This window comes from Hesperophylax consimilis, chromosome 1, assembly GCF_061612785.1.
Source record: "Hesperophylax consimilis isolate HC1 chromosome 1, BYU_Hcon_1.0, whole genome shotgun sequence".
Lineage (NCBI taxonomy): Eukaryota > Metazoa > Arthropoda > Insecta > Trichoptera > Limnephilidae > Hesperophylax > Hesperophylax consimilis.
In genome coordinates this window covers 958,231-981,884 of record NC_142836.1, presented here as the reverse complement: position 1 = coordinate 981,884, position 23,654 = coordinate 958,231, and the positions used below count along the sequence as shown (strand labels likewise).

General features: G+C 35.6%; 1 protein-coding gene across 4 annotated transcripts in view; it reads right to left on the bottom strand.

The window, feature by feature from the left end:
- qtc (GRIP domain-containing protein quick-to-court) overlaps positions 1–18,589 on the bottom strand; it is a 29,744-nt gene extending 11,155 nt beyond the window's left edge. For 2 of the 4 annotated variants that reach the window (XM_089635577.1, XM_089635835.1), the window contains exons 1-2: positions 2,528–2,847; positions 2,099–2,414 (exon numbers count right to left, since the gene is read on the bottom strand). In XM_089635577.1, the coding sequence (XP_089491703.1) occupies positions 2,099–2,414; positions 2,528–2,577 (366 nt within the window). In that variant the 5' untranslated portion in view covers positions 2,578–2,847. Of the gene's footprint in view, positions 1–2,098; positions 2,415–2,527; positions 2,848–10,704; positions 11,103–18,262 lie in introns of those variants that run through there. The other 2 variants (XM_089635663.1, XM_089635758.1) reach the window with 2 other exon arrangements.
- Positions 18,590–23,654: the final 5,065 nt, after the last annotated feature.

Sequence of the window (23,654 nt, the reverse complement as noted above, 5' to 3'; positions counted from 1 at the left end):
TGCAATGCGAGCAACCATATGTAAAAATATTATAACTCTTGCAATGCGAGCAACCATATGTAAAAATATTATAACTCTTGCAATGCGAGCAACCATATGTAAAAATATTATAACTCTTGCAATGCGAGCAACCATATGCAAAAATCAATGAACTTCTTGACACATTGGCGCTTTACGTCTTTTCTTTTAGGTTTTCGGTTATAGGTAATCCTATTTTTAGGAATATCTTGATTTTCGTTTAAAAGCATTTGTAATCATTATACTTTTACTCTGACATAATACACACTAGAATGAAATGAATGGTGTCGCCATCGACTTAGTACATTTTGATTCTAGCCCATTTACCACGCTTTCTGTTTCTCTTGCATTGTCTGACTTCGTATATCGCCATTAAATTCGATCAAAATGAAAATTTCATAACGAAGATAAATTATCATGCTAAAATTTAAGCAAAGAATGGTCAGACTTTCAGATCGCGAAACACGTCCTTAAAATAGCTTTTCTTTATTTTTGTGATAATAAATGTATGAAATATTAAGCTACCTATAATTTATTAAAAATAGCTACAAAATTAGTCGAGAGGAAAGTAATTAAAAAGCCATTTTGGCCCCAGCCAACGCCATCTTTATTTCTCAGGTCGAGCTGTAATTTATCTTGGCGGGAACAAAAAAAAAATCAAAGTAAGAGGCCTATTTATCTAAGAAGTAACAATAAAGTAACAGGAAAACAATATTCCAGCCTTGATTTTAAAGATTTAAATAGAAAATGTGGATGAATTTGAAAGCAGTAAATTTATACAACTATTTTAAAAATAACAAATAAATTATAATTCCATATTTTATTATACTTTTTACCACATAAATATTATTTAAAGTAAGTATGTAAATGTATTCAAAATATCTCACCTTAATATTTCTACATCACCACCAACGTATTTTAACAATATGGAATACAAAATATTACAGAAACGGTATGAAAAGCGTAATATAAATGGTTGCATGCAATAGTCATACTAAACTCCTAGAACGAAGTCCGAAAACAGGTCTCTTTAACTGTAAGTGCATTTATTATAGCGCGGCTTGAGAATTAAAGATGGTGGCGCTCGAGCAAATGCAGCAACTAACAAAAGTGATCCACTTTACAAGATAAATGTTATATCACACATTTTATAACTTAGGTGTACCTTCTGGCGGAATATGAAATTAAATAACAAAAAACAAACATTGTTTGAGGTTGTATAAAAAGCCGGTCGCTAAACCGTATAAATAATTGAAAAAAAAGAAAACAATACCCGCAAATACCTGCAGGAAATAAAATATAAAAAAGCTATTTATCTACCTTATCTATTCTATGGTCTATTTCACAGAACGAAATTTGGAGCCGATTCAACTTTGGGTTTCTATCGCACGCAAAGCCTCTTCTCGGTGATCTATTTTATAGATTCACGTACGACTTACATACCACCAAATTTATTTTAAATAGTACCTAAAGATAGTACCTACAAGATACTACATAAGGTCATTGGGTACTACATACTTAAATACTAGATATTCGTTGTACCAACTCCGTGGATGTGGTTCGATTATAGCTAATAAGAAAATACATTGATTAGGTTACTCTTCACCATGTATTTACCTAACACATACATTACATTAATTTGTTTTGTATGATAATAATTTATAATAAATTATAGTCCATAACAAAGTCAGGTCATGCGTAAGGGTAGGCAGTGTAGATACCCACATGTACGTTGGTACCTATTTGCGTACGCACATAATATTATGAGCGAAGAACATAGGTGTGTTTAAACTGTTTAGTGTGTAGGCGTTACATGTGACGTCTAACCGGGGCTTGCTCTGACACTTTTCAATTTTCCGGTGTAAACAATTTACGTAGGTTTTAAACCATTTTCTAATGGCTTGTTTTATGAAACTTAGTACTCTATTTTTCAACAAAAGCATTATGAACGTTAAAATGCATGTAAGAAAACAGTCTGGGAAAGCCCACGGTAAGTCCATACAATAATACCAATAGCAATCTGATAAATAACAGAAGACATGAACAATGTAAGAAAGCATCGAAGGAAAGTGACACTCACGAGGCTCCGTTGTCGGGCGTTCATCTGAATGGGGGGCCCCCTCGGGGGGCTGGGGTCGGACTCGCGGGCCTCCGTGATGGCGGGGAAGGGCGGGAAGCCGCCGGGGCCCACGGGGGACGCCTCCAGACTGCGCCCCGCCAGCGCGCGGTGCGAGCGCTCTCCGCGCAGGCGCAGCGAGGCGGAGCGCCGGAAGGGCCCGATGGGGATTCGGGAGCATTCGGCTTCCTCGGGGGTGCGAGCTCCCCGCGCCCCCTGCGCACCCTGCGACCCCTTTCCGGGGGGGCCGAACATCTCTCTGCGCGGTGTCGGGGGCTTACTGCGGAAAACAAACAAAACGGGGTTAATTGCCATTCTCGACTTTCCCACTAACAGAAACTCTCAACTTTAGTACTGAAACTGTAAACTTTCATTCGCATATTTTAAACTTACGTTATAGTATTATAATTCTGTTTGCAATTTCCATGCCTGCAGTAAATCATATTGACATTTGCTAAATATCTACACGTAGTTAAAGTTACAAATTGAATTAATTAAGTCTTATCACACACTGCTTAACGTAGGATACACTTTTATCGTCTAAATTTAGCGCGTTTGCGGTTTCCTGGCAAATAAAAAAGTCAAAATATGAAACCAAACTTTGAAAACATGAACGTTATCTTAGATTTGATATATGTGTTAAAAGTTATAATCACAGCACACAAGTTCTCGGTCTGAACGGAACAATCATTACTTCTGCACTGACTACTGACGAAACAGTAAGGCCTGCTGGCTTCAGACCACATAGTTTTTATTTGAACGATCTACAGTTTTGTTGACTCAGCATTTTTTACTGTATAAATATAATGCATATTCTCGATGATACGCAGTTTGTAGAATCTGTTACACCTGTTAATCCTAAATAAAAACTTATTTCATTCTTAGATTTGTTCTGAAACATGTCTTAGGTGATCTAACCTAACCTAACAGCGCAAAATGTAAATAAATAGAAGGTGTTTCACAATTTGGAATTATTCCGAACAATTTGCTCTCTGTAGGTATATATTTAAATGTAACATTGGGACAATCCTAAGAACAGGCAATCTGCCTAGCTAGGAACTAATATATATATATATATTTTTAGATAATATAACAATTACATAATATAATTACACAATATAGTACAGTTATTAATTACATAATATTAGTATTTGATGCACCCCCATAAATAAGCAGGGCTTGTGTGTATGGGGGTGTTGTTATATTGGTTTATATTTGATATGATTCAGTTCAACTGTACTACAAGAAGACTATGAAGGTAGTTACTTAGAAAAAAAATACTCCGATATTTGCATTTGTTCAATCAAGAATTGTGTTTGATATGTGGATTAATTTCCATACAAAAGGGGAAAGGGAGTGAAGAAACAATGAGGTTTGAGATTATTTGAGAAACGAAAACCTTTGTATTTTTAGCAAAACACGAGATGTTCAGGAGAGACGAAAACCTTTGTGTTTTTAGCAAAACACGAGATGTTCAGGAGATACGAAAACCTTTGTGTTTTTAGCAAAACACGAGATGTTCAGGAGAGACGAAAACCTTTGTGTTTTTAGCAAAACACGAGATGTTCAGGAGAGACGAAAACCTTTGTGTTTTTAGCAAAACACGAGATGTTCAGGAGAGACGAAAACCATTACACAATAATACATCAATATTATCAATGAAAATGTATGGAAGTGAGGCATGGAACTGGCGGAGAAAGGATGAAAGTAGACTGAATGCTGTAGAAATGAGATCCATGAGGCGTATGTGTGGTAAAACCATGTAGATTCGTGTGAGAAATGTGGAGATCCGCAAAGCGTGCAAGGCTGATGTAAGCGTAATGAGTAAGATCAAGAAAGGGATGCTTAGATGGTATGGGCATGTAGAGCGAATGAGCGAAGAAAGGATTGTAATGAGAATATATGATGCAAATCCGAATGGTAGCTTGGCACAACCAAGTGAATCAGATACTTGAGTCGGGCCATGTCAAGAGTCAGAATAGAAGAGTAGGTATGTATGAGGCGATGTATCAATGTGAATGAAGCAAGGAATGTGTGCCAAGGTAATAAAGTGCATGGACATTATATGTTATGAACGACGTTTTCGAGGTCGCTCACAATTATTATTTTCTGCTGTTACTTAGGGTTTTTAATTTTGTAATACATTTCACCTACCTACCTATTGTTAATTGTCCATGTCTGATACGATTTCAATTATTTGAAGTAGGTATATAGGATAGGATACTTTGAAAGTCATAATAAAAAGGATTGGAATAATAATTTCTTAACTACAAAATAACTGATTAAAGTAACAATGGAGGTTTTTGTGTCCAATAATGCGAATCGTTATTAAGTTTTTTTCTCAACAGACCTTGAAAATAAGTCTTTAGCCGCCACGAACTGTGCTGTCGCTGTTGAGTATATCAGAACTCTAAATATGTAGGTTTTTATGTATTTCATTTTCGTTACATTATATTGATAAAGGCAGTCCGCCATTTTTGTACACTGTACAGGACCGTCCGCTGGACTTAGTGCGGCTCCTACAACTATTTCTGACGTGCAAGCATCGTGTAAGGTTTGACGATGAAATAATGTCAAATCTATCACCAAAGTTTTACATAATCGATATTCAGCTATTTCACTTCAAATTCAATAAAATTTTACAACTAATCGATAAACGGGCGAAATAGGTATGAAGATAAATCATGTAGCCGTTTTCAGTAAACCAAAACTGAGTGAAGGCTATGTTAAAAAAATACCATTTACAAAAACATATAATTAACGCATATTATTTATCGTAAATTTAATGTAATATTTTTTTGTACCTTGCTCAGTAAATTTTAGATTCGTAAATAAATAAAATTATTTCCGGGAAGCGAGATTAAATTAAGCCTAACCAAATACAAGATGGCGCATCCAGTCTTTAGAAAAAGGCAGTAAATTTGTTCGTAAATAATTATAACATAGTCGCATAGTCACAGCACACGTCTTACAGAAAAAAGGCCTGCAAATACCTAAAATATCAAATAAGTATGGAAGCCGAACGCTGGAGTACTGTGTACCAGTGATTTTTAATAAGTTCAAATATAAATATGCCTCTGAGGAAAATGAGAGTTTAAGTATGAAAGATGTGACTTATGAATGAAAAATCTATATATCAGTAAAAAGTAAAATAAACATAGAAGAAAAAAGAAAAGAGTGTTGATGTGTGGTGAGGTTGTTAACGTTAAGAATTATTTGACATTTTTCTTGAATGATACCAAATAAGTTAATTTTTTAAATTTTATTCTTCGGGAAGGCTATTGAAATATTTTTGTACCTTTGAAAGTATGTATTTCTTTATATATAAATACAAATGGATTTATATTGAGGTAGAACCTGCAGACAAGCAGTCATGTGGCAGCTTCGGGGGACTACCTATCTATTGTCTAAATATATGTATTATGCCAAATGTGTTTTTGTTATAAATAAAAAAACACAATATTATTAAGCTATCTTGAGAAGGATAGTAAGTTTGTCAACTTGTATTGTGCTTCTGTTTCACAAATTGTGATGACTTAAGACGCAATTTGCAAACACGAGAACACCGTCCGATAGTGTGACTTTTGCGTGATCTTTTATTTACCAATTCATTGAAAGGCAGTCCGTGCCTTAAGGGTAAACTTAAAATTATTCATAAACTGCTTGTTTGCAGATTTTGCTAATGTAATTATTTTAGGAAATAAACACTTTTGCAAGTTATGCTTCAAAATATACGGAATATGAACATGAATAAATAGTTTTGTCCGTATTAAAACCCTTTTAAAAAGGCATACAAATATAATATCGTATCTGTGATTCTATTCAATATTGCATTTGTATGTCTTTTTTAAAAGAATTGTGTTTTTTTGAGGACAAAACTATTTATTCATATTCATATATCGCATGAAGCGTAACTTGCAAAAGGTATTTTTCTGAAATATTTAAATTAGTGCCATCTATGAACGAGCATTTAATGAATAATTTGAAGTTGACTCTCAGTTGCGCTGATGGCTCAATATCCCAGAAATCAATCAATATAATTACTAAATTAGGTATTGGAAATGGGATTCTTAAATATTTTCCAAGAAGCCAATCATTATGAAAAGTGTTTCCTTTCCTCTTTTTTCTTAAATTTGCAGCCCCTTGAAAGTCCCGCCCCGAGGCCTTGCCTTACTTGCCCATTGGTTCGGGACGGCCCTGTGTATGTATTTACATTAATATTATGTACAACTCCATATAGCATACTTACACAAGTAGGTGCCTACATCGATACATTTCGTACATTCCATGACAAGAAATTCGTGTTGTATAAACTTTCCACCAGAATCGATAAGGTTACTTTCCCACTACTTTGTTGAATTTATTTAACGATCTTCTTTAAGCTTGACGCAGTTCGTCAAAGAATTTTTTGTGGTAGGGTATTCCATCATCATAATTCCATATCAGACAAGCCGGATTAAAAATGGTACCTAACTGATAATATAGTATTGTATTTTCACGTCATTTTCTTCTTCTTCGATGGCGCTACAGCCCATATCGAGCTTTGGCCTCCTGCAACAGTCGCCTCCAACTCCTCCTGTCCTCAGCGGCTGACTTCCAGTTTGTCACCTGGAGAAACTGTGCTGCATCCCCTCTTACCTCATCTTCCCACCTCAGTCTGGGTCTTCCCACTTTTCTCTTTCCACCTGGGTGACCAGTCAGAATTCTTTTTGGGACGCGTGTATCCGGCATTCTCTGTACATGCCCGGCCCATCTCAGCCTGAGGAGTCTCATGTGTGCAGAGATGCTAGGGGCCTTATATATATCGTACAATTCTATATTGTGCCGGATACGCCACTGTTCGCCCTCTTTCACGGGTCCACATATTCTTCTCAGCACCTTTCTTTCAAAAGTATCCAGCATTTCAGCCATCTTTACCGTCAGTGTCAGCGCCTCACATCCATATGCCAATACAGTTCTTACAATGGTCTTATATATGGTTATTTTGGTTTTTCTGTGGACACTACGTGACTTAAACACTGGCAGCAAAGAGAAGTATGTTTTGTTGGCTGCTGTGATTCTCCTTCTGATTTCTGCTGGATCCTCATTGTTCTCTGTCAGGCTGGAGCCCAGGTAGGTGAATTGATCGACCACTTCATATGAGTAGTTGTCTTTAAATAGTGCACTACTTCTTCTTCTGTGTGAGGGGTTCCTGCTCTGTACCATCATTTTTGTTTTGTCACCATTAACTCGCAGTCCTACTTCCCGCGCCGCTGTTTCTAAAGGGTCGAAGACCTCCTTAATGGCTGAAATTGATCTTCCGACAATGTTGATGTCATCCGCATATCCGACAACTTGACTGCTCTTGAAACAAATATTGGAGCCAGTGTCTATTAGTGTTTTTCGTATTACATGTTCGAGCACAATGTTGAAGAGAGTGGGAGCCAGACTGTCCCCCTGTTTAAGTCCCTGTGATACTGTAAATTCTTCCGACAATTCTCCGTCTATTTTGACCTGACATCTTGAGTCTGACATTGTGGCTTTTATGAGCCTAACCAATTTAGGTGGAATCTGGAATTGTAGTAGTATGTCATATAGACACTCCCGATCTATGCTATCATATGCTTGCTTGAAATCAATGAATAGTTGGTGTATGTCTATGTCAAATTCCCAGCACTTTGCCAAGATCTGTCTGACGGTGAATAGTTGGTCTGTTGTGGATCTACCGGTGCGGAAGCCTGCCTGATACTCTCCCAGTAGGTTTTCTGCATATTTATCAATTCTTTGTTTCAGTATCATGGTGTAGATTTTATATGCTGTGCATAGAAGTGATATTCCTCTATGATTTTCGCATTTTAATTTGTCACCTTTCTTGTGAATTGGGCATATTATGCTTATTTGCCATTCCTCTGGGATTTTTTCCAGTGTCCATATTTTAGTTATTAAATTGAGTAGCAGATTTCTCAGATGCTCATTTCCATATTTGAACAACTCTGCCGGGAGGTTGTCTTTCCCAGGTGATTTGTTGTTTTTAAGTTTCTTTAGTGCAGCATTTATTTCTTGCATTGTTGGTGGATTCGCTGATTCTTCATTACTTGATTCAGTGGGGATGTTGATAGGGTGACTTCTCAGGTCGCTATTAGGGTTGAGAAGTTTATAGAAGTAGTTTTTCCACACTGTTTTTATTCGTTCCTTATCTGATATAATTGATCCATCAGCGTCTTTGCATAGTGTTGTATTCGGTTTGAAACCCTTCTCGAAGAAGTTTACTCCCCTATATGCTTCTCTAGGATTATTATTGACAAAGTCCTGTTCCATTTTTAGCAGTATATCATTCAAGAATTTTCTTTTCTTTCCCCGTATCAGCTTATTCGTTTCTTTTCTCGCTTGTTCGTACGCCTGTCTTTTGTTTCTTGTTGACGTTTCCAAGTACTTCTTTCTGAGTATATTCTTTTCAGCTATCTTTCTTTCACACTCTTCATCAAACCACGGGTTCCTGGGCTGTCTGGGCATGTTTCCGACACTTGATTCCACTGCTCTTACAATTGCTTCTTTTATATCATTCCAATCTTTTTCGAGTGATTCTTGGGAGTTCTGCTCAGTGATCTGATCTGGTAGGCTATTTACAAGGGCGTTGTGATACTGCTCTTTGCCTTCTGGTGTTTTTAGAGCTTCCGTATTGATTTTTGGAAAAGTTGGTGATTTTCGTGTCCTGTTGTTTGCAATTCGGCTCCTATAGGTGGCCACCACCATGTAGTGGTCTGAATCACAGTTGGCACCCCTATACGTCCTTACGTTTGTGATGCTCGTTGCCCCCCTTCTTCGTCATTTTACAATCGAATAAAATCTGAAACAACTTTTATTGGAAAAACTTTGAAAGACTGGTAAGGGTTCGATTCCCAGTAGAGACCGTTTCTTTTTTGTTTTTCTGTATCTTTTTTTGTTTCACAATTTGTTTAGATTTATTAGTATTATCTTCTTCGTCAATGCTAGATTACATTGATGGATATAACTTTCAAAAGTTATTAAAATAAAAGTTGTGCCAATTAAATCCGAATATGCATTTAGACTTTTAGTCAATATAAATAAAAATCGGATTTGTTTATCCGAGACACTATTTAGATTACAAATCACTTCTTTAGAACTTTGTAATCATTCTAAAAGATGGCAGCCAAAAATATGGGAAACATTAGCTACAAGATTATATTACCAAATCTCAATTTCAAATATGATATCGAAAGAAATGACATATTTACACAGTACTTGTAAAATAATTAGGTCCCAATGGCCGAATGGTTAAAGACGTTGTCCCGGTAAGAAAGAGATCTCGCGTTCGATTCCCAGTAGAGACCGTTGACTTTTCTATTTTTATGTGTATTGTTCTGTTTCATATTTCGTTTAGATTTAATAGTTTATATTCTTCTTTAGTGAATTAAAACCTTAAACATTCACAATAAAACGAGTCAATCATTTAAAATTGTGTTTTCGTCCATCGTTTAATTGAATCCTAAAGCAACATAATAACAATAGGGCTTCAGGACATGACACGATCGAGTGAATCAAAAAGCAGTCAGGTCATATAAAGAGTCGGTATAGCAGAATAAATGTGAATGAAGCAAGGAGGACGCCCTCTGCTTATCCCTGCAGAGAATGAAGCAAGGAGAACGCCCTCTGCTTATCCCTGCAGAGAATGAAGCAAGGAGAACGCCCTCTGCTTATCCCTGCAGAGAATGAAGCAAGGAGAACGCCCTCTGCTTATCCCTGCAGAGAATGTCCCTGCAGAGAATGAAGCAAGGAGAACGCCCTCTGCTTATCCCTGCAGAGAATGAAGCAAGGAGATCGCCCTCTGCTTACCCCTGCAGAAAAAATGGCGTGATTTTTAGCGAGCTAAAATAAAACTATCAATTCGTATCACAAACGAAATTGATATTTCATTTCGTTGAAATTGATTTTTTTTTTAATTTTTGCATACAAATAAAGCGTTAAACAACAAAGTTGGTGTCATTGAAAAAATAAATTATTCGTAAAGTAAGTACGGAGTCAAAGGGTTAATTATGTGAATATATATTAGTTTTGTAAAGTAGCTACCTATATTTCCACTTTTCTCAAATGTAATGATCATTTATCAAATTAGCCCACAAAAGTAATATTACGACTGAGGTTTAATTTATTTATCTATAATACCTACCTACATATAATCTAGATTTCCTTAGTAGTTATTAGATTAAAACTTGTGTTAGAATGTAGAATGAAGCACACATCAGATAAGCTATCTGTGTTTGTGTATCAAATGCTATTTAGTTAGTATTTGGTTTTTGAACAGCTTTATTTCACAATGTATATTACTATCGGTTTCGACTACTTGAAAGTTCTTTAAAACGTAAGTTGGGACTAACTACCAACTACTTACTTACAGTTTGTCAACGTATCGATTCCGCACGATAAATAATTTTCAAACTAAAACGTTAAACAACTTGCCAAAACTTTATTTTGATGACAACAACATAGTAAGAAAAAAAGTAATTCAGGTTGCATTTCATGATGCTTAAAACGCGAACATAAAACAAAATTATAATGGATTGTTTTTGTACCTGTTCGTCGAATCCCCTGGGAAACTCGCGCAGAAAATCGATAAAACTAAGGCCACGTGCTTTCGGAGTGCTAATCGATTCCCGGCATATTATAACCAAACACTAAACAACAAACTATTTAATTAAATGTGTCAAAACATCGTTCTTTATAAGGCCGTCTGACAATAACAACCCACTAAACAATGCAATCTTCTTTATAGCAAGCTCAGCGAAGCCTTAAACGGAAATCTAATAACGACTGTTAAAAAAACAACGAAAAAGCGTCGTGAAATGATTAAATAATGAATGTCGTAACTGGCGAATAAGCGGATTAGATTATTATGTTGAGTCGAGCCGAGCGGACCGAGCGGACCGAGCGGACCGAGAGAGCCGGGGAGAGCGTTCAGTTGGGAAAAGCAAACGCGTGCGACTGTCCGAAAAAATCGAAAGTACAGCGCTTCTGATTACAGCTGTTATGTAAGGTCGATAATGGGAGCTCAGCTGACAGAGCGGCCGCCCGTCCAGACCCCCGTGGGCTGGAACTTCGAGTTGGGACCTGGTGCTGGTGCACAACTTCCATTATATTATATCGTTGTCTTAAGCCAAAAGGGCGTAAGAGAAAAATAGACATTTTTATCAGAGCGTCACACGAAATACCGTGTAATTTAAAATAGTAAATTATTTCCAACTAACGCAAATCCTCCCCGCTCCAATTCAATATTAAACCCTGAAACTAATTCACTTTCTCTTTCAATATAATCGTAAGGGGGTTTATTTGTTAGTTCGATTAGTCCCCTTTCAATAAATACAATATTATTCAAGATTCTTATATTAATTGGGGTATTAACTATTTTTATATCTGGATTGGGGGCCAATTAAAATAATTTTCCGTCTAAATATTCCGTTATGGTAGGTAGGTACTTTATCGATTGTCTGATTTCTTGACACAAACAGTTCCAATTTTGAAAATCACATTTAAATTCAAAACAAATCTTAAATCGTCGAACCAGAATTACAATGACAGACAGACCCAAAACAGAAATTTGTATTTTGAAAATATATTTTTTACGAATTATGTAAATATTTGGTATTTTTTTCTTCTGTATTGAATGCAAAAGTAGCCAATTGGTATAACGCGTTTTGTCTCAAAACTGTCGGCATTGTGATGATGATAAATACAAATTTTGGGTAAAATTCGGTTTATGGGAGTCACTCGAATAACCGAAATTGAACTTGATTTAGCTTGATTTTTATTAACTGAGTTATAGAGTTTTGAAATTTCGTACGCGATACATAGAAACCATGTTTTATTTCTTAACTATGACTTAAGAAAATCAAATTAATGACTATTTAATTACTTTTGAAATTTCAGTAGTGCCAACTAAAAAAAGAAAAGTTTCGAAAAATTTAGAAAATTTCGGTTATTCGAGTGACTCCCATAAACCGAATTTTTTCCCAAATTTTTACCAACAACTTACACGTAATTATTAGTTGTTTTATCTTGTATTTCGAGTGGAAAAAATTGTGGTATATAATTTTTAGCCGAATTTATTAGCCGTTTTCGCTCTCCTGAAAACTTGTGAATCATCACGTACGGCGTTTTGTTTTGTAATAGTCGACATTGCGATGGAACACCACTATTGTAAGCATCACGTTAAATGTATTGTGCTTTAAAAGAGTTTTCGCAGCGGAAGTAGCTACGTCTGTAGTCTGTACGTGTGTAGATTGATTAGAATGTCCCGCAAAGTGGGGAGGGTTTTTAACCCCGCGAGGAAATCGACCATAGAGCACGTAACACATTTCTAGTAGAGCAGTGAACTCGAAAAGGTTGGGTTCCCCGGTGCAGGTTTCATTCGCGGACTGGAGATGGTGTTAGACATTGTTGTTGCGCATGTTTCCGGAAAATGTATCGATCGACCCAATTCCGCGGCAACCCCCTCCTTGGCGCCATCGCTTGCATCTACTGTAGTGATGGGTATAATCGAAACTTGCCGATAGTTGAAAAAATATTTACTTATCAAGTGTTACGACATTTATGCAGCAGTATCATAAATCGACGCGTTAGTAAAACATCGTAAGCGGAGATTCATGGGACAAAAAAACGAATTACTTCTCTTATTTTTTAAGACTTATATAGTAGGCTATATTGCTATCCCTCTCACATCTGCCACCAGGAGTAACACCTACGACCTCAGACCACGACCAGAACCTTTAGTACGTACGCCACTGTCTTTCGACTCTACATCTAAATATATAAATATATCTAAAGAAGCTTTTCTCCTACTAACTAAATTATTTAAATTTTGCACACGTTACCTTAAATTAGAATGAAAATACTGTCTTAAAAACTCTGTTTCGATTCCGGGCAACGCCGGGGACTTCAGCTAGTCTATCTATCGAGTATGTGTGGCGGCGTAGCTTTGTGTTTTATACAAATCTACAGTTTTATTCCGAGATTAGTGTTACTAAATTTTAAAACCTAAATTTTACACTTGACTTTCAAAATAAGAGGAAGGGCACAAGTATACAGGCGATTTAAAAAAAAACTCGGGGGCAAAACCGGATAAATCAGCTAGTTTTTATTTTAATAAAAGGTTATCTCGTGTACCTACGCGACTTTTAACAATAACAAAAAAGATTGCCAACCCCCTATATAATAAGATACATAAAACATACCAAACAAAACCCTTCAAAATGTAGACATTTAAAACTGTACCTGTACATTGAATCTTACTGGCTGAATCTCTTGATACATTAATTAAAGATAGCAATTTTCACCGTTTTCCTTTTCTTATTGTTTATTTGTTCAATAGTTCAGTCTTTGTTTACCCACATCGACTAGTACATATGTATAATTTGATTATCTATAAATAGATAAATTACATTTTGACTTGGTTTATCATATATTCTTTTTACATGTGTTTAATATTCTTATAAAATTGTTTGATTCCTAAATACAATAAAAAATAATAAAGAAAGGTGTCTTGTCTGTGGGTGGATTTGTTTATTATGCTAATCTACAGTTTTTTTTAGTTAATTCAATTGATGAAGTTGCACACATGACATCCAAAATAAGAGGAAAGTCACTGTGTACAAGAGATTTCTAAAAACCTTCCAATCCCTCTTTGGACCCCAATGCAGAACAAAGCTCGGGCAACGCCGGAAAACTCAACTAGGCTAGTGTAATTACTTCGACAGACTACGCCTCGAATATATGCACGAAAAAAAGACGACTTATTAAAGATCCAATTGAAAACGGGATAGCGTACCGTTTCCTAATAAACTTTTAGTATATTAATAATATAACGAAACACGTGTTCATGCACCTGCGTTTGTACTGATAATCCACAGTGACGAAATGCGAAAATATTAGAATCGTTATGAACACATTTTCCGACATTCGTATTTTCTGGTAGTTTATTACGAAACCTGAAAATTAATGAATTTAATGGCCTGTAGTCCCATTTTTAACCGGATTACTAATAATTAGAAGAGAATCTTAATAAATTAGCAATATTTTATGCCAGTAAGTTTTCTCCGTGTGACTATTGAAGTAATATAATGCCAAAAATAAATAATGTGTTTACAGTACAACCATATTGCATTCATATGTAATGATCGTGCATGTTTGTTTTCAATTTAGTTGCAACGAAATATTGATAGGATAGTGCAGTTTTAAATAGAAATTCAGCGAAAATAACACGATCTCTTTCATGTTAACAAAAAAACTTTGTAATTATAAGTCATTATGATGGGTACTTAATCAGAGTTTAATGAGCCAGCAATTTAGTTACACGTGCCGTACGTGATACTGTTAGATAGAACTAATATAGAGCCTGCTTCAGAGCGTGTCCAGAGGTCAAGGCCATTATTATTTCAAATTGAGTCCAGGTTTCTGCTAACGCTTTCTTCGTAGGCATATTTAAACGGGGCTATGCTCTACCACTGAGCTAATTCGATCTTATCCCCTTCGGTCATATTAACTGTATCATTATTCGTCTAAGAGTTATTAAGACACTATCAAGATTGAATTTACTTCGGGTAGAATCTTGCAATGATACATAAAGATATCAATATACACAGGTTACTTCCTATACTAGTAAAAAGTCATATCTTCGTTCGTCGTTCGTCGTTGCCGATTACACCTTACAAAAACGTGACAGTGTAAATTATGCGCATTTTTTGTTGATGACATTTTTTTGACCTATGCCGGTTCACAAGGTCAGGTCAGATTAACTCCTGTCGGATATCCCAGTTAGCTGCTGTCAGCAGACTCGTTCATTATCTACTGTCATGGGGACACATACACAATTGTTGAACAAAGCCAATCAGTCTGTGTGATCTGAATTTGAATCTAGGTTCTCGTCTTCTGTACAGTACAGAATACAAACGGTCGGGCAAACTCACGTAAACGGCAATGTAAAAATACTGTTATCGCTATAATACGAGTATAACAATGCTAACTCGGCAACGTTGGAGTTTTTACGTTTTATAACTGCAAAATATGAGCACGTAGCGCTAAAAAGCTATAATAGCACTCTCGTGTACAACACGCTAGACTTGTGAACTTGGTTACTTTGGAAATTTAAAACATATCTGACAAGAAAATCTTTATAAAAAAACCGACAGTTGATACTATAATTCAGCCATTCTATAAATCTACCTACCTGTATACGTACAGAATTCATCTTCATCTTTCATTCTAGCGCAAACCCGTGAAAAAACACGGGATAGCTTGAATTCTCGATAAATCAGTTCCAATTTTGAAATAGGCAATTAAAATAAATATCTGTTAAAATAGTATTCAATTATAGGTACTTTGTCGCTTGTTTGAATTCTTCAAACATACAGTTACAATTATGAAAATGACATATAAATCAAATCCGAGTTCTACAGTTAATTCGAACAGAATTAAACGCAGGACAGACAAGTAGACACACAACCGAAATTTGTGATTTAATTTTTTAACTAACACCCACAGACCCGTCAAATATCACGGGATAGTCTAAAATCTTGACAAATCTGATTATGAAAAAGATAATTAAAATACTTTACTTTTGAAAAAGTTATATTATAGGTAGGTACTTTATTGCTTGTCTGAACTCTCCAAACAAACACTTCCAATTTTTAAAACTTTGAAAATTACACTAAATTCAAAGCAAATCCGAGTTATAGAGTTTGTTGAACCAGAGTTACGCAGGACACACGCACAACCGAAATTAGTTTTGATTACTTGCTGGGCAAATATAGATAATATTTGAGATGTGAACCCAGATGCGTTGTTTTAATTTATTAGGGAGTGCCTAAGTACATTTAAGGCAAATTAGTCATGATGTATTATATAAAAAAAATATTTTGGCTTTGTAAATACTCTTGGGAGGTGTTTAATAAAAATGACACATATTAAATTAGCCAAGTATATTACACGCGTATATAATTAATTTCATAAAACAGACCGATTGTGTAAAAATATTTTGACATAATTTTTTATTGTCATATGTGGACAGCTGTTTCGCCTTCCGTAGTCATTCCAACTGTTTAGTTGAAAGTGTCTCTAAACAAAAAATGATGAATGATGATTATTATATTTTATTAAAAAAATATTAAAATTGGAACGAATTTCACTTAGCCACGCAGTTCCTACGTTATTTGGCTGACACTTAAAAAGTAATAAATGATAATATTTTATGTATAGACCGGCATACCGAAATATTGGTTAATACAATACTATGTCTATGCATGGTAGGTATTCATAGTAGGTATTTCTGTATGGTCGGTCGATACCGGTATACCGAAATGTTGATTAATATAATACTATGTATAGACCGGTATACCGAAATGTTGATTAATATAAAAAATACGATGTATAGACCGGTATACCGAAATGTTGATTAATATAATACTATGTATAGACCGGTATACCGAAATGTTGATTAATATAAAACTATGTATTGACTTGCATACGAAATGTTGCGTTGATAATACATACAGACCGGTATACCTAAATATTGATTATTAATAATAAATTAAAAAGCAGTGTGTTTTAATAAAGTAGGCTGAATACTATTAAAATCCTAAGGTGCAGTAGACATACAAGTTTGTCGAATTGTTAATTATGTATATGATTAATGAGAATAAGATTTCAATAAACTTTTATTGATTTGTTTTTAAAAAATTACAAATGTTTTAAAAAACCCTATGGTAAAAAAAAGTATTCCACAAAGAATAATAAAAACTAAGTATTGCGTCTTAAAATAGTCACATACAAATATAACAGGTAAGTACTTCATCAATGTCGTGATAACACTGGCAATAAAAGTGCACTGGTTTGTGATAAGTCGATGATTTTAATAAAATTGCATTTATGCAGTATTCAATAGATATTCGTGATTAAAACGCAATCCACTTTTAAGATTGAAAATGTTTTAATTATGTTTACCAACATTCCTCACACACACACACACACACACACATACATACATACACACCTGCCTGAACTGTATACTATGTACATCAGTATGCGTGTTTGCATTATTATTTTAATTTCATATTTCTTTCGGAATCGGATTAATTGCGTTACATAAATAAGCTGAAACTTTATTTATTTTTAAAAGAAATAATATTAAATACGAAAACAAGACTTCACGTAGGAAGGTACCTAAATATGTTTATTCCGTGGTAACACTTTGAAAAAAAATAAATATAGTATATAGCAGAGTAGACTGGTCAAAAAATCATGGATTTTTAATGTTCACTTTCTTGAAAAAGACAATAGAAAAATAATTTTCTTTATTTCAATTTTTTTTTTAGCCCCGGCAAAGCAAGGGTCCTGGGTTCGAGTCCTAGATGTGACCGTATCCTTTACTGATTTTTCTGTTTCAGATTTTCGTTTGGAAATCGCTAATATTGTCTTCAATAATTAAATAATTTTCTGTTGAAAATAACATCATAGTAAGGTAGATACTTTATCGCTTGTCTGAATTTAACACACGATCAGTTTTAATTTTGAAAATGACACTTAAATTCAAAGTAAATCAGAGTTCTAGAGTTCATCGAACCACATACAGACAGACAACCGAAATTAGTATTTTCGATTTCATAAAAGGAACTAACGAAATGTACCTATGAATTTTCCTTCAAAATTATCTGTGAAGGCATTTAAAAAATCTGACCACGACGTGAATTCACAAGAAAATAAATTCAAAATGCTAAATTCGTTGGCTTATTTTAGTTTTACCGTCCATCATTTGCCTTTCATAATAAGTACCTTCACACAAAAAATGAATGGTCTAACACGAAATATTTTCAACATTACAACATGCACGAAAAGTGACGTGTTTCCCCTGACGTTGCAAATCATTTTGGTCAAATTTATTTAGTTTGGTCATCGAAAATGTTTTTTCTTGCTACCCGTTTCGAGAATAGATACAAACTTTCAACTGACATAACAAAATATAAAAGGTGGCGCAACACTGTTACGAAATGGTAAACACAGAGATTTTTCTAAGTTTTTTTGTTGGTTCGTAACTTTCACAAGAACAATGCTGTAATTGAGCTAAAGAACGCGGGTAGGGCTTACCAGAGGACAGGAAGCGATGCACATCTCGAGGGGAGTGCACTGGACACGGTGATCGGCGCGCTTGCTGCAGCTCGTGCTGGGACTGTACTGTACTAGTGTACTGGACGTGCTAACTGTGGCTTGTGTCTGCAGATGGCGGTGCGGTGCGGGCGGGCAATGGCGGTGCTCCGCGGAGCGTGACAGTATCGGTTTTTGATTTTCTATTGCTTTCCCAACCGGCAATAATTCGCCACTCAAATTGCTCACTCGACGTTTTATATTCTTATTATTGTTGTTGCGAAATAGTTGATTATTTACAACAGCTTACTCTCAGCGGCGAGCGTCCGTCACAACAATCAATGGCAAACTGGTGGCTGGCGAATGCGGACTTTTCTGCTCGAGGGAAGGAAGGGCGACGCGGAGTGGAGTAAATGCCAGTACCGCTGGGTACTTCTGTCGACTGCCGACTGCTGGGGTGCTCGATGGGGTGGATAACGAAGGGATGGATTTGGCAAAGGGGAGTTTTAAGGCATTGAGTGTTGAAGGTTGCTGAGTGGAATAGGGGAGTGAGCAGTAGGGGAAAGCTGAGACATTATCAAGTTATTTAATTAACCCAATATAGAGTGAGAACGACAGTCGATGGGGGTTCGGGAAGAGTCTTTATTCCGAAGATTGCGAACTGCCTTTTCCTTGAAGAACCGCAAAGGTAGGCATTGGGTACAAGAGAAAACAGATAATTCATCTTTCAGGTCGTTACCTAGTGACCGGTGATGATCCATCAGGCTCCCTGCAGGCTCCCTGCTCCCACAGTCTCTGATCAAGGAGTGCGCCCACTTTGTCTCGGAGTGTGCACTATGTGTCTCGGGGTGTGTACTATATGTCTCGGAAGTATATTGGAATAAAGTGCCTGTTGCAGTCTTGTCCAGGTTGTCCAGTCTTGTGAGGTGTGTGAGCATGCAGCTCTTCTTCCTTTGTCTTCAACACCTTCGCCAAATCGTCTTCTCGTCTATAATATTAATGAGGTATTATTTTAATGATTAGTAGTAACCTATGTATGTAAGTTTTAATTTATATAAAATATGTAAAATCTGCACAATCTTTGCACTAAACAAATTTTAAGAAAAACCTTAATGTAAAAGAAAGTAAGTCCATTGCGATATCAAAAAAGTTAAATTATACAAAAAAAAATCGAATATAAATGAATTCAAAAATAATGTGGGGACTAACAGAAACTTATTAAGCAACATATAATGAACTAACAGACCATCAAAAATCCGTAGACTTTTTAACCAAAAATATGTTTACTGGCGGAGCCTCCATTTGCAAAGTTAAGTGCGTTCAGTTAAATAGTAGGTTATTAATTGTCTGAGAGTCCCTCATACCAACTAAGGACGTTTTACGGGCAACCATTATTTCATGTCGATTAAAACATTGGTCGGTGATGGATATCATTATGGATGACCTAATGGTCATGACACCAAAAAGCTAAAGACGCCACGCGTCCATTGATGCCGCAATTGGTGTCCTAAGAAGCGCGCATTGTTGGGAACACGAAGGACGACTGCATTATTAGAAATATTAATATTTGAAAGATTCGTTGTTTTAAGTGTATATTCGTAAAACTCGACCTATATCAACCTCAAACACGAAGAAAAATTACTGATATTGAATATTGCTAATTCGTTAAGAATCCTTTCAAATTATTCGCAACCCGGGTTTGCAGGCCCTTAAAGAATGATTTGATAAGTTTCCTAATAAACTTTTAGTAAAATGCGAGAATGTGCCGTAATTTGAACGAGACGTATAAAAGTCATTCCATTGATTTGACAATGTCATCATTGGCCACCTTCAAATCATCTGTTAACAAGACTTAAAGCTCCCTATCGTGTTGTTCTAAAAACTTATTACTGTTATGTAATGTAAGTGTATATATGAATGTAATGCATATGTGAGTGTGTATATGTATGTGTAGGTGTGTATGTATGTGTGTATATATATGTATATACATGTATGTGTGTCGGTGCATACATGTACATTATTCTATACTTACGGTGTTCTTGTTGGGTGTAATATACTGTGAAGCATATTATCCATTATGTTGTGTTTGTCTGTAATTAGTTATAGTATCAACCATGTTAAATGTAATTGTATTTGCGAGAGCTTTGTATGAATCACTGTTGACAAACCTAATAAAAGTTAGAAAAAAAAAATAATTAAAAAAAAAAGCGACCGTATTATCACGATGTCGGAAGATGTGTTCATAAAAATAGCGGGAGATAAAATACTATTCGTAATTGTACACTCCCATATAATTCATTATTATTGAAGTGAAACTTCTTTAGGCGCGTAATGAATTTTCTGGGACGGAGTAAAACCGAGTCAGGATCGACACGAAAATGCGGGTACCCCCACCACCGCTCACCGTTCACTGTCCCTCTCTCACCATATGCGCTTGTTGAGGTGGGGGAGCCGCTCACGAACGTTCTCTCCCGACACGGGACAACAATCGATGCAGTTTTTGCACGATTCATTAAGGATTTAAGTGCTCATGTATATATCTCGCACTTTAGTTACCATAACCCAATTATCACGACATTAGGAAATGATATTCATGAAATTGACAATGAAAATGGCACATGATTGGTAAATTGTCATTGTAATTTCTTTGTAATTTTTAATTGTAATATTGTTATTTATGTAATATTGTATACTTGTGAATAAATTGAAAATTTTTGGAACTATACATTAATCGAACGTCATTCATCTATAAGAAAATATTAGAAAAAGCAAATCCATGCTTCGTCGTTGAATTATTTAACCTCTAATTTTCAAACTAACCTAAGAGAGAAAATAGAGATGATGAAATGAAAATAGAGAGAGAGGAATACTAGAAGTTTCACTTCTGTCTTGCGTAGGCTTTTTTATTTTTATTTGATAAATATCATCCGAAGATCACAAATTTTAGGGATAATTTGAAGGTTAATGTTATTTGACTGCATAAAAAAACACGAAATGTTTTTTTCGTGTTCCCAATAGCACCCTAAATCCAATGATATCTTCACGTCTCCCCCAAGCGACGGCGAAAATCGACGCCGCAGCGAGGGGCACATCGATTTCCGACCAATCGAAATTAAGTTAATCAAGAATGTTTGCTGCCAAATCCAATCGAATGATTGTTCAATATTTAGGTGATGATTCATTTGGAAGAATTTGAGCATTTTGAAACATTACCTCGATTACTACATTCTAATGAATGCTTTTAAATCAGCGCATCGTGTTGCTAGGACCTTCAAACACATATTCAATTAGGCTTCTTTCGAGAAGGACCAAATCCATAATCTGTATCAAAAAATATTTGACCATACTTACTCATAACATTACATTATTAGTGGTAAGTATTATCAATTTTTTTGTGTAATCAGCGACACTCGGACTTGATTCTCTCTCCCTTACTCAGAGTTATTTCTCAATTTGTCTTTGGTTTCCTATGCCGTCGAATGCAGCTTTGTTAATCAATCGGTTAATGCATGAATAAATTCAAGGGCGAGTGTCCGCTCTAAATGCTCGCGGTTTGGAGGGACCGTGAAGAGGATCGGTTGCATTGGACATATTCTGCTGTTGGCTGCGGCTGAAACTACATTAACTCTTGACAGGCCAAGATGCCAAACGAAACGTCTGTAACCAAGTGGATGTCGCGACGACCCCATGATGTTTCTGTCTTACGGGCTTTTAAACTATAGGAATCCCTAAATTTTCAGTCAATTATTAATGGTAACTTATGTATTTGCGCAGGAATACGTAAGACACTAAAATTATATGTCAAGTATTTAAGTTAATATAAGTAGCATAGTAATTTTGGGTACCACTTACTCCCCCACTTGGCTTCGGAATAATTAAAACAGTTGAGGTTTTTTATCAGAAGTGACTTACCGTGTCCTCTACCCTCAGATCCTCTGATCCCATCATTCCATCCATGCATTGAGACCCCGAATGATTAAACCATAGAACTGATGATGCCGCGATTCTTTTCTTGACGATTACGATTTATCTGGAATGATCATAAAACACCCTACTATTTATTTATAGACTTCTGACCTAAAAAAGGTCATAAAAATTGATGCCCGGTGTGTGGAAGCAATCGTACGCAAATGAGCGACAGTTTATATTTAAAAAAATTAGACAGCGCCGCTATTATTTAATCTCGTGAAATTTGTGACATAAAGTGAACCAACTATTTTCGGCTTTGCGGATTCGACACGTAATTCAAGAATTAAACGGTATCATATCTCAGATATTAATCATCTCATCTTACTGAACGAAGTATTTTTTTAAGAAAGAGATTTTTAATATGTGACGATTTGTTGGATAATTTGTATAGCGCCGCTTTTGTGAGATATCACCTCAGGGGCGCTTTACAGTTTTTTATTTTTTTTATTTATTTATTTGTTTGTTACAAAAATATTACAGCATAGATTTTGACTGTCCAACTAGGAAGGTCTCCCGTTCTAGTTGATGCAGGTATTACAAAAAATATAAATATTACAAAAATAGAGTGAAGTTAAGTTAAGTAAAATGAAGTATAGGAACAGGTGACACGAAGATAGAAGATGGAGACTCTGCAGCAAGAATCCTAGGTGGTGAAGAAACTGGACCAGCTGCTGCAGCGAAAGAGTCCACCGCGTCCACCACAATCCGAGGCGTGTTTCTCAAAAACTCTAAAAGATACATAAGAGAAGGATTCAAAGATAATTATACTAAAAACACCATGCACACTTTCACAAATTCTTTTAATAAATTATTTTGGATGTTATTTGAACAAACCAACCACTCAAGGAAAACTTAAATATATTGATTTGACATTTGGTGGTGAGGTATTCACATAATTTGAAAGCCATATAGTTTAAATACCACTAATATATTCAATAAATTATGTCAGTGGCAAATGAATTGAGTAAATTGAATATAATTTCAAGATACAACAGATTGAATTTTTCTCGTAAGTAACTGCGGCAATATCCGACACTGCCTGTCTATAATTTCAAGATACTATACATATCGATCTAGACTTTAACCAACAGATTGAATTTTTCTCGTAAGTAACTGCGGCAGTATCCGACACTGCCTGTCTATAATTTCAAGATACTATACATATCGATCTAGACTTTAACCAACAGATTGAATTTTTCTCGTAAGTAACTGCGGCAGTATCCGACACTGCCTGTCTATAATTTCAAGATACTATACATATCGATCTAGACTTTAACCAACAGATTGAATTTTTCTCGTAAGTAACTGCGGCAGTATCCGACACTGCCTGTCTATAATTTCAAGATACTATACATATCGATCTAGACTTTAACCAACAGATTGAATTTTTCTCGTAAGTAACTGCGGCAGTATCCGACACTGCCTG